The 12,818-nt window shown below is 47.1% G+C and overlaps 1 protein-coding gene across 1 annotated transcript; it reads right to left on the reverse strand.

The window, feature by feature from the left end:
* Positions 1-371: 371 nt before the first annotated feature.
* Positions 372-1,409, reverse strand: C6H11orf96 (chromosome 6 C11orf96 homolog). Its single transcript, XM_040067872.2, has one exon. The coding sequence runs from the start codon at positions 1,086-1,088 to the stop codon at positions 726-728; it is 363 nt and encodes a 120-aa protein (XP_039923806.1). The 5' UTR covers positions 1,089-1,409; the 3' UTR covers positions 372-725.
* Positions 1,410-12,818: the final 11,409 nt, after the last annotated feature.

Here is a 12,818-nt window from a genome sequence, read left to right on the forward strand (position 1 = left end):
TACGGGGCAGGAGAGAAAAGACAAAACCTTGGATGAAAATAGAAATGATATTTGTATTTTTGTGAATGCAAGAGGCTTGCCCAGTTGCATTAAAGTTCTTGGGCACCAGTCACAAAGGTTCTTTTAACCTCAATTCAGGTTAATACAAAAATCTCAAAGAAGTAAATAAAGTAGTTTAAAATCGATCTAACTCGACTTTTGTCTCATTAGTTTATACTTGACAGTACAGCCTGCAAAACCTCTCTGAGCAGCATCCCCGGGAAAAAGCATTGCTGGCTCTGCACTTGCTACTGACAGCTTTTAAATCCCTGAACAAGAGCTGAACAAGGACAGGTAGATCCCTGAAATAAGGACAGCCCAGTAAGTACTGTGCAAATATATCAGATTTATTACTCTTTTATGGAAACAATAACAGACATCCAGGTAGAAACATATTAAATTAATGCAGTCAACAGTTTAAATGCAAAAATAAATATAAAGTCCAGCAGCTCAATGCATCTAAAACAGCTCATATCTTCTAACGAATAGAAAAGATTTTTTTTTTTTTTTTCTTTTAAATGGTGAGTTTCATACAATCAAATAGAAACGAAGGTACAAGCGCTTTCTTAGAAAACATCCCGACCCGGCTGCCCGTCCGGGCGCTCCTGCGCCGGCGGCGGCGCGGCTCCCCGCGGCTCAGTCCGTGCCGCCGCTGCCGGGCCGGGTCCGGCCGGGTCCCGCCGCCCTCAGAGGGCCGAGTCCGAGTCGCTGGAGTCGAGGCTGTTGCGGAGGCGGCAGCTGCCCAGGCGGTCCCGCTGGAGGCAGAGGTTCTGGGTGCTCCGCCGCAGGCACTCCAGCGACTGCAGGAAGGACTTCTTGGCCTTCTCTTCCTCCATGGGGGACACCCCCTCCTCCTCCACCTCCTGGATCTCGTCGAAAGTCACCGGCTGCGTCTTGAAGCGCGACTGCCGCGGCCGCCGCAGCTTGCCCTTGGGGGTCTTGGCGGGGCGGGCGGGCGGCGGGAACTCCTCGGCCACGCAGACGAAGTGCGGCATCACCGCCTGGTAGCTGGAGCAGATGCCCATCAGCTCGGCCGGCTTCGCGGCCATCCTGCCGCCCGCGGGAGAGCCCTCCGCGGGGGCCGGGGCCGGCGGAGCGGGGCGCGCTGCCTCGGCCGTGCCGGGTGCCGAGGCTCCGGCGGGCGGCGGGGCAGGGACGGGCCCCGCGGGGCGCTGCGGTACCGCGGGGAGCAGTGCGGACCGCCGCCGGCCGGAGAGACGAGCGGTGCGGAGCGGAGCGCGGTGCGGAGCGGAGCGCGGTGCGGTTCGCGATGCGGCTCGGAGCGCGGTGCGGTACCGTGCGGAGCGGAGCGGTGCAGAGAGGCGCAGTACGGCGAAGAGCGGAGCGCGGTGCGCACGGCGCTCCCCCGCCGCCTCAGCAGAGCCGCTGCCCCGGCGCCCCGGCCCCGTTATATATGCCGGCGGAGCCCCGCGGGAGCATGCTCAGACGGCAGCGCACTCGGGCCGCAGCGGAGCCCACTCGCGGCCGGCCGGGCTCTCCTTTCGCATGACGTGTCCCCGCACCGCCGCCCCCGCCCCCCTCGGAGCGGGGGGGTCGGGCAGAGCCCGGGCCGGGGGAGCCATCGCGCTCGGTCCCGTCGCCCCCTCCCTCCTCCTCTCCCCTTACTCTCCAGGGCATCCCTCTCCCGCCCCGCGGCACCCAGCGGAGCTTCAGGCGGGTCCCGGACTGCCACAGCGGTGCTTCAGCTTCCCGCGACTCACCGCGCTGCTTTATTTCCCGATACCCTGATTTCCATAGCTATGAGAGAGTACCGACAGACCCTCGCATCAGCTTTCAGCTGATCGCTACCCGTCAGAGTAACAAAGCCGCGGTTAAAGGAAGCTCCAGGGCAAGCCCCAATCCGCATACCCTAATGTTACAGTGACCCAGACCTAAACTGCAGCGATCACACGGAATGGACCCAGGCAAGAGCCATCAGCAACAGAGAGCTAAGCAGGACTCTGGGATCTTGTTCCCAAGTCTGCCACCTCTAACGAAGCTTAAATACCTCCTTCAGTGTGACTCCATTTTTTTCCTTTCAGAAGGGTTCCTAAAATTTTCCATTCCCCTGTGGGCTCTGTAGTGCTTCTTCAATACGATGCAGAATCAGATCCTTGGTATACAAGTATCACTGAGCTGAAACAAAAGCCTGCAAATTAGTGACGGCTGGAACCACGCTGTAAAGCTCTGCGTGACAAGCACTCTCACTGATGGAAAAACCCAACAGCATAAGAAAAACTTACGATAGGAATAGGAAAGGAGCTAGAGGGAGGAGGACTGGAAAAGCATGAGGGAGGAAGGGCCTGAAATGGTTAGTCTGGCCCCTCTTCAGGGCTATTGCTAGATGATTCCCATAAAGACACTCTCTAGTACAGCTTCACCCACTCGAGGATATTTCGGAAGCTTGGTTAGGACCCAGGAAGGAAGCAAAAGCTTAGCAACAGTGCCAGGAATTCTGCTCTGTGATGCTAAGGGGACAAGGACAATGCACTCAGTACCCCCGTGCTCAGCACAGCAAGGCAGAGGCGCCCAGGGCACTGCCAGCACAGACTGTCAGTTCCACAGTGCAATCTACACTCACCCCAGCAGCCCTGGGTCTGTGCCCGAGCTGGAGCACCTGCAGCCAGTGCGAGTTTATTGTGCTTTGCCATAAAACACGTTATTTGTGCAGAAGACGACAAATGCTCAGGGGGACAAACCCCAGAAGCTTACATACACAATATGCATCTTGTGCCATAGTCCAGCACACAGAAATGGCCTTGTTTCTGTGAGTCCACCACCACAAACTCTCAACTTTGTCTTTGGGTAAGTCTTAGGACTGCTCCCTCTCACTTTCAAATTGTCTTAGCAGCGGCAAGGTTTCAGGACCTGCACTGGAAACAAACCATTTTAATTACAGCCCTGTCTCAAAGAGGATAAAATTGAACAAGAACACAGTTTTAGGAGAGAGGGGACCAGGGGCACTTGCTTGTGTCTTTCCAGAGGGCTGGCTGTTTTGCTCCTTGCCAGTGTAAAAACAACATCAAGGGCCTTGGCTTTATGGAACACCTGGCTGCAATCTCTTGGCTTCTTGGCTCCCTAAGGTGTCTTTAGGGCCAGAGTCAGTTTGAAGCCTTTTTGTTGGGAGATACTATTAGCTAATAAGGGAACAATTTTATATTTGGTCAAATTGAATCATTCCAGCTTGCAGAAGGCTGTGTTTTTTACTGTTTATTTTACTGGCTAAATTTAGCCCATACATCCCTGCTGCAGTGCAACAACTTTCTCTCCAAAAGCTCCGTTTACAACCACTTAAATTCCTGACAACTTCATTCTACAGCACAGCAAAAGCTGAACTCTGTTTCCTCAGTACAGCCCTCTAAGAAGACAAGCCTGACAACCAGCTTGGATTTCTGGGGCTGAGCTTGTCCCTCATGCAGAAACGAAATGACACAGGAGCCCTGTTCTGGAAGTGCAGAAAAGCACAGCACATTTATTCGAAGCAAGGTAATTTTAATCTGCTCTAGCCCAAAACTATCCAAGGTCCTGTCAAAAAAAGTTTGGCTGACTTAATACCTGAACTTCAACACACATTCCAGTACAAACTGCCTGTCTGGTTTCCTACAGAAAGTTCAGTATGAAGGCAAACTCAGGTATATTTAATACCCTCACAAATAAGATTATAAAATGCTTTGGGAAATTTCAATGCCGAGTTGGAGCAAGATCACCATGGTAATAACTGAGAGGCCTTGAAGATATTATTTGAGAAAATTTAGAAAATATATCCTGTGACATAATCTCCAGAGCTAGATCTCCAAGGTGCTAACATAAAAAAAATATTTACTCACGTAGTTTAAATAATGGCCCTAATTTCACTTGCTCCCAGCATTATTTAATGAAAGGAAATGAAATCTTGTGATTTCAATGAGTAACATTTTAGCAGGTTTCAGTCCATTTCACTGCACTTCGTGTCAACCCACTCAATTTAATTCTTTTCATTTAATTTCAGACATTTCTCTCTTTTTTTTTTTTTTTGATTGCACTTCATTTTATCATAATTCCTCTCCTGTGTGTTTGGCTCACTTTGCTCCCTGATATGGAAAATTCAATGGGTATCATTTAGAAAAGCTTTGGAAAACACACACACAGCTTTTTGCTGGCTATCAGATCTCATGCCGTAGAAGGGAAAGGTTAAGAAGAGGATGTAGAGAGATACCCACATCTTCCTGCAGGAAAAGAAACTTTTGAAGGGCCAGGGCCTGTAGCTGGGCAGTCACAGTGAACACCACAGTTCATGCCCCAAAACAAAGCGGTTACAGCGCTGTCTGTCAGAGCTGATGGGGTCCCCTGAGAGCCAGCAGGATAAGCTACTTCCCAGCAAGACGCCTTCATCCATACCCAGCACGTAAGTATCAAATATCCTCCCAAAACACACTCAGGAGGAAAAGCTGCCTCTTGCTGTCCTGGCAGGTGGCATTTCCAGCCACCCCACAGTGCCTCACTGTGTACATCTCCACTCAGCATCCTGGCCTGAGTTACACATTTTTATCAGGAAAGAGGAAGGAGATGCCGTTCCAAGAATTCGTATCTTGAAACAACCATTTTCAAAATCGCAATAAAAACATTCAACCGACTGCAACCTTACAGCTACTGCTTACAAACTGGAGATGACACTCCAATAAACAGGCAGCAAATAGAAACTACCTCCAAAAGCAGAAGTCTCTGTGTCTCTTTCTCTGCACGCACATCTGATTTCAATTTGAAAGTGTGTCTTTGTGATGGGGGAACTCAAGTTACCCAACAAGACCCAGCTGAAACTCACTGCCTGGAGAAAAACAAGCTGTTGTTTCTTTCTAGCTATCAGAACAAAACTGCAGGACACAGAATGCAGCTTACCTGGGCAGCCAGGCCTCTCTCCAGCACATGTGAATGCATTTACACCAGGGAATTAACTGGCCAACAACTTGCAAGAGCTCTGCACTCAGGGTTCTCCTATCCCTTTCCTTATGCATTTGGTTGGCTATCCTTTACCTTCCTTTTCACTGTTTTGACTTCAGTAGCCTTTTACCATTTTTCTCCCTTTGAAGTAATTAGATTAAAGCCAAGCCAGCCCAGGAGCTGACTGCCTGAGGGTAATCCTGCAGTAAGGACCACACCCTCACGCCCACAGTCGGGCAGCCAGCATTTGAAATGCTTGATGTGTCCCTCGAAGTGTTTTTCTAAATCCCTCACATTATGCCAAGGGGCATCCTGCCTGCCATCATTTGGGGGCAGCCATGGAGAGCCCTGCAGCCAAGGGCACGGGTGAGGAAGAAGCACACCTCCCCTCTGCAGCAGGCAGGTATTGGCTGTGCCTCAGCTGCAGGACTGGAAATCTCCAGAGGCAGGAGAAGATTTGGCTTCTTCTGCAGCAAACTCTGCTTCCAGCCTCCCGCAGGCTGGGGGTCTCCTTCACACCCTGAGCACCAGGATTTCTGTTCCCCACAGCAGGAGATGAGAGAGGAACCTCAGGTAATGAAGCATGAGGAGAATTCCCTAACAGCACTTCCTACGTACTGGAGGGCAGCCACCTGCAGCAAGGCACCTGTGAGTAGCAGCAGGAGGCTCAGGCTGCTGCTGGGATCTTTGCAGGCACCTTACGAAAACTTATTTCTACTTAAGCCACTTCCATGAGAAAGCTCTTCCCAACATAGCAGGGAGTTGCTAGGATGGGCAAGTTCTCAGAGGGATGTTCCAAACTGGATCTGTCCAGTGCACAGATTACAGGAGCACAGGAGGATTTTTACATCTCACCAGGCAATCTGCCACAGAAATGGTGCCCTCTTGACACTTACTGAAGTTTCAAGGTAATTTTTAGATAAAATAGCATTTTAAGAGAAAAGGGTTGTCACATTTGTTTATGTCTCATTTTTATATATAACTTGGCGCCATTTTTGCTGAAAAATTTTCATTCCAAGTCTCCCTAAAGTAATGAGCGGGAAATTCAGCCAGGTTATTGATTCCTGACTTGTTCTTTTTTACGGAGAGCTCCATGGTACGATCCTCCTCAGCCCATCCCTGAAGCCCAGCTTCTCTTTCCCGCTATTCCCTCTTCCTCGGTCCCAGACCCGACAGTTTGACAGGCCCCATGTGAGCCCATGCCCAACAGCTCAGCAAGGTTTATTGGCCCAGGGACACCGTGGGGTTCAGCATCCCCAGGGGTGCCTCTCCCTAGCTGGGAACTGACCCGGCAGCAGACGTGGCAGCGCGACCGCTTCCCTCCAGCGCTGCGAGGACGCACCCACGGCACGGGCAGCGACGTGACAAACACTTGTCAGCACTTGTGGGGCGCTCATGATCCCACACAGTTAATACAAAATGTGTGTTCAAAGCTCCTTTGCCCTCAGATTTGGTCCTGCCTGCCTTTTTACGAGCTGCAATAAATCCCATAAACCTTCTGCCCCGTGCCATAAGTAGAAGGTACAGAGTAAAATGTTTGAATGTATGAATGCTTCTCACAGAAATGTATTATTTTATTCTCTACATGGAATTGTTTAAATTGTAAAGTGACAGCTGAAGTGAAAAGTCAGTGTTTCAGTTGCACTTCACAAGTTAACAGCATTTGGCTGTCATCACACCACTAATAATAAATGTAGTAATAAAACTCTGTTTTGAAAGAGAGCTGCAAAGTGTTTCCTGACAAAAAAAAAACCTGCTACGTAAAATTTCCCTTGTTTGGCCTCACAGGCATCAGAAGGGATGGCAGCTTTTTCCAGCACTGTTATTGATGCATCAGGACACAGTGATATGAGGACATAAGAAAAAAGTGTGGTTCCAATGACCGAAGACAAGTGACTGCAGAAAACTCAGCTCTTTAAAGAATGAAACTATAAACTAATTCAGATACTGACTGCTTTGAATATTCCTCCTGGTACAAGTTGCTGCCACATGAAGTAAAACCTCTAACCTCCCAGGGCTTTACCTGTCAAGGTATTACCATGGCCAGTTGTTACTGGGACCCTATCAAGTAAGCAGCACAGAAATTAGGATCTCGAGTTCAGTTCATTCTGTCTCAGGTTCAAAATCTGGAAGAAATATTTTGCCCCACAAGATTATTAAAAATGTCTAGGAAGAAAAAAGACTTTCAGTATGCAGGGAAGAGCTTTGCTGATGTATCCTGGGAATTTCCAACTCTCCACACTGAGCTGGTGGCTGGGAAGGTGCTGATAGCCATGCATTCTGTGCTGCCTCCTGGGACACGAGTCAGCTGAAGAGCACAAATGCAGATTCTCCTGCTCCTTGCCAGGGAAACCCAGAGTAACCCAGAGCTGTCAGCACAGAGCATTTGTCTTGGTTTCTCTTCTGTACCCAACTGCTGAGCTTCACGAGAGCTTAACTGAATTATTTCTGAGACCTCCTATCCGCTCTAATTTGGACAAAACTGACCACACACCTCAAATGTAACAAGGAAGGCCTGACCAGCAGAGAGCACGGCCACAAAGGGTCTGGCTGCTTTGGAGGTCAGACAAAAGGAAAATCTTTTCTATTTGAGTGAAGATTAAAACTCTTAAGTTGGTGCCACAAATCAGATCTTAACACTTCTGATAGATTTTTTTCTTCCATTTTCTTCTGCAGCTAAAAGCACAGAAGCAGAAGTAGAGCATCCACTTATTTCAGCAGAATAAATTTCATTTTTTCTTCTCTTTATAAGTCTATTTGTAAGCAATCAAGAAAGATATCAACTGTGGTCTAGAGATTAAACAGAAATTTCTTGACAATAGAACTATCAGGCTTCAATTAACCTAATCCTTGAGACATTTGTGTTCAATCTCTAAACATTTCTTTAGACAAAAATTGTAACAACTAAAGTAGTAAATTGTTGAGTGATGGTTCAGCAACTGAAGCCCTGCCTTGCAAAGAGGAGCCAGAGTGGTGCTAATGTGGACAAGCAGAAAGAAAAAAAGCATAACCCCATCCCCGTCAGATGAAAGCCCATAGTGCCCAAAGCTGAGGAATGATCTTTTCTAAGGTAAAATAGAGCCACTTGAACCTCTGCAAGGGAAGTAAAGCCAGGAGATAATTGGACAGGTCACCATGAAAAAATGGCCAGTGTAAAATACAGGGATGTTATAGAGAAGCAGCCAATGCTCAGGACATTTTTGCTACTTGCGGCTGCTGCAGCACCAAGATGCTCTGTCCTGTGTCTACCCTGCCCTGCCTCACTCAGTTGGTCTCCTTGCCTTGAGGCCTGGGAGGATTTCTTCAGGCTGGCTTGTCAGCTTATTGCAGGGTAACAATCTCTTCTCTGGCATGAACTGTCACGGCTCCATCAATGCTCTGAAAGTGCAGGTATTGGCAAATTTTGCACTATGTACAGTTTGTCAGACACTATCTCACTGATGTGACCACCACTTCCCCCTCCCTTTCCCTCCCACTGCTTCCCAACAGAACACACCACCAGACAAATTTTAATCCCTCTTCTGCCACTTGCCCTTGGTTCTCCCAAAAACTTGGGGAGCCTGCACCTTGTGGCCCCTCCTCTCCAAGCTTCCTCAGGTATCTCAAGCTAAAGGCATGCCATGTCAGTTGGACAGACTGCCTCCTCCCTGGCACAGATCTGCCCCCAAAAAGCAGGAGGAGGGGAAAGGAAACTGGGAACCATGTAGATTCTGCACCCTGACAAACCAGCTGGGGAGTGCGGGTTGGGTATCTAGATGAGTACACCCTCTGGCAACTCACAGCTCCGCTCACTCCTGCTTTACCTTTTGCTCTCTGCATCGGAAGCTCTTCAGGGTGAGAAGCCCTCCCTAAAGATGATGAGGACACAATGATAAGTCTGTGGTACATCACAGCCACAAATCCCATCCCATCCCATCCAATACTGAGGCTCTTTCTAGTCCATGTGTTCTCACAGCTGCATGGCAGCCTGCCTTGGCACAAGGGTGTTGCTGGAAACACATGCCTGAGGCAGAGGGCTGGCACTGGCATTTCAGAGATCAGCTGTAATGTCAACCCATCCTTCAGCACGGATCTCCCTCCGCAACAGGAGCAGAGCAACAGAACAAGTAACACCCTCTGTGACCAGCAGAGCAGCTGCACACACAAGTTTAGATGGAAACAACTTTCAGCTGAGCACCACTCTGATGCAGTGAGCACTGTCTGTCAGGATGATCCCATTGTGAAGACTTTGCTCTAAGTCTTGCTCAGCCAGCAAAATCTCCTGTGTGAATAGAACAAAGTTTTTATTTCTGCTGGGAAACCTGAATCAAACAATGGATTTAGGGCCATGGAACAGACCTCTCCTTTGCTCCTTATTCTGATTAAAGTTCTTCAACACAGCACCCACTTCCTTTACTTCAAACAAGGCCTCCCAAGCTCCCTCGAGCAGGTGCTTTCCCAACGTGAGCCACCAAGGACCTCCAGCTTCAAGGGAGCTGGCAATAACTCCACAAGGCTGTACTGAACACCACACAGAAGAAGGAGGTAAATCAAACAGGACAACAGGGGAGAAAGTGCACATCTGTCACCTTGAGGAGTCGGTGACTCTTTGGGAAGGGCCAGCGCTGTCATGGTCAACCATCACCAGTCACCCCAAGTGCGAGTCACGAGGAGATGATACCTGCAAGATCTCAGCAGAACTTAGGTGCAGACAGGACGGGCCAGGATGTGCCAATTAAAACAAATTACCCAGGTTGCTATGGAAACCTCAAGGATGGAAAAGAACCACTTTGAAAACAAACCATAGTGAGGCAGATTTCCTATCCACTCCAGAAAGGTTTATGACCAGAATAGGCAAAGTGGGTGTTAAATGCTTTTGAGCTAAAGCAATAGTAGCAGCACTTGAGGAGGAGGCCTTATGGATTCACAGCACCCATAAAACATGCATCTTTTATCCCTGTCCCCAGGAGAACCGTCCTCTGTGTTTTGCCAACACTACAGCATGAAATTCTGACTTCTTAACCCCTTCCTGGCACCCTGTCTTCTTCTCCATTACTACTACAGCTATAAATTACTATATGTAGCTATAAATTGCTACATATAGCTATATTAACACTGTAAGTGATGACAAACAGAAAAGACACAGTTAGAATCCATCTGATACAGATGAAGTAAAATAATTATCCATGGCTTTAAAGCTAATCAAAACGGAATATCCTGAAGAGTTCTTTTTCACAAAAAAAAAAAAAAAAAAAAAAAAAAAAAAAAAAAAAAAAAAAAAAGAAAGAAGAAGAAAAAAAGAAACAACCCCCCCCAAAAAACAAACAAAAAAACCAACCAACCAAAAAAACCCACAAAAATACAAACCCACACAAACAAACAAAAAATCCACAAAGAAACAAAAAAACCCACAAAAAAAAAAAAAAAAAAAAAAAAAAAAAAAAAAAAAAAAACCAGAGCAGAGAAACGACAGAACTTTGCTATTGATTTCAAGTGGTGTGTGCTCAGATCAACTCACTGTGGCACAAAAGTGCAGCATTGAATCAGATATACTCCAACCTCACCAAGAGCTTGTGCTTGAATATCCAAGTATGCTGTGACAAAATGATTACAAGTAGCATGGGGACAGAGTGATGTCTGACACCAGTGTGGTTAATTAATGTTATTGCTTATATAGCTGTTAAATAAATGAATGGTTACATATGGACCCAGTTGTGGCTTTTTTTCAGAACAGCTCCATCCTGCATGTTCCCTGAGGAAGGCAGGCTACTGCCCATCCTTACCCAACACAACTTCCATTCATCTTCTCCTTATAATCAGATCTGAGGGCCATTAAGTTTTGGAAAAGGTGATGGCTGTTTTGGAGAAGGGAATCTTACCTGGGGTTACTAGTAGACTGCACCTGTTTGAAAGCCAGAGGTGAACAGTTTGGAAGAATGCAATTTTTGAGCATTTTTTGAAACAGATACATACTCTGCTGAAATCCTCAAGGACCCTTCCAACCCAAACCATTCTGTATTTCAAAGAAAAGGAAAAAAGTAAACCCACAGTTTGTATCTTCCACATAAAAATAATGACACAGAGCTGTTCTGTAAGCAAAGCAGCTCTCAGCAGCCGGTGCAGCCCCTCAGATGGACAGAATCTGGTACCAACCACAAAAACAAAACTCTCAGGCCAGTCCCCTGCCCTCAAATCCTCTGTGAACATATAAACAGTGTATTTTACTTTACCTCAGTGTACACTCTGAGTTTAAATCATTTTTCAAAAAGCTTTTGGCTGAGAATACTACAACAGTCCTGAGAAGGATGAAAACAAGTTTTATAACTGGAAAGTAATTCTTTTGGATGACATTTTTAGAAATACTGTTTTCAAACTCATGTAACTAGGGGAAAGGTTCTTCCACCTATCTTTAAGTTAAAGAATGGAACCTAACTCCATATTTACCATTCTAAACATGCTGCCCTTTGCACCTGACTGCAACAGCAGAAGCAGCTGAACAGCAGTACCAGAAATGTGCAAGTTGCCCAGATTCTAGTGAAAAATCTTTAGGTGCCATGGGAACACCACCAGCTCAAGGACTCTCAAATCTCACTTTTGTGCACACCCATTTTGAGGACGCAGCAGGAGTGCAGTAGCATCCAGGAACAAATTTCAACCGACAGGAAAGATGTCCCTGCAGAAAGGCCTCCCGAGGAGCTCTGGGCTGGAATCTCCTCCGCTCAAAGCCATTTCCTGCTGCCTTGGCAGGCAGGAGGCTGCAATTCGCTGCTACCTGGCTAGCTGACTTTTTGGCGAGGAGGTGGGGGAAGGAAGGAAGGACCCACAAGCTCCCAGCTCACAAAGAAACTTGACCTCTGAGGCCAACTGTTCCCCCTGCAGCCAGTACACAGAGAGGCTGGGGAACGATGCCATATGCCTTCTCCTCACTGTCAGATGCGGATGCAGTGAAGCTGACACGTGAGAGAAAGCAGAATGCAGTAGTCTCCAGCAACAAAAGGAGCGCTGGAGGATAGAACATTTTTCCTATAAATCATTTCATTTCTGTGGAGGAAAACTTGGTCTTTTCCCAAATCAAAGGAAGTAAAGAAAGTAAACCAAAATTTGCTAACATTACAAACTGAAACCACGAAAAGGAAGTGAAAAACTGCTCTTCCTCTGCAGTATCAGCCTCCAGGGTCCTGCCATTAGTTATGTGCCACAGATTCACTGAATTCAAATGAGTTGCAATTTCTACAGGCTGAGGTTTTGGGGTTTAAAAGTTTCCAACTCATCCCCCATCTTCTTCTTGCAGCCTGGCTGCTCTTAACACAGTGAAAGCAAATGGAGCTTGTATGAACTGATACAGGCAAAAGTCTTGCCTTCTCAGAACAGCCTGAGAAATTAGCACTGTCCCTTGGTTAATAAAAACCACTCTCTGTCAGGACTGCCAAACCTGGACACACATACAGGGATGTGCACTAAGCTCCAATGACACAAAGAAAGTATATCTGAAAGTGTCAGCCTCCTCCGACTCTGATTCCCACGAAATACATCATAGAGCCTAGAAAAAAGATTCAAATGCAAGGAAATAACGTTAAAAATACTCCAAAAACTTTTCTGTACAAATTGGCATGAAAGTGAAGACACCATTAGATAACAAAGTTAAGTTTTCTGGAACATTCATTCATTTTAGAAGAATAATGCATGGTGGTTTAGGTAGAGAAGCTGTTGCTAGGAAATGATTCTGCCCAATTTCAGACCAGAGAGAGTGACATGGCTCAACCTTTATGTCCTTTATGTCATCAATAACATTAAAACACACGCATAACTGAGTATTAGTAACTTGACTGTTCTCACCAAGTAAGAACTTAAACCACAACAAATGCTGGCTAAGACAAGACAGA

Source organism: Hirundo rustica, chromosome 6 (genome assembly GCF_015227805.2).
Source record: "Hirundo rustica isolate bHirRus1 chromosome 6, bHirRus1.pri.v3, whole genome shotgun sequence".
Classification (NCBI taxonomy): Eukaryota; Metazoa; Chordata; class Aves; order Passeriformes; family Hirundinidae; genus Hirundo; species Hirundo rustica.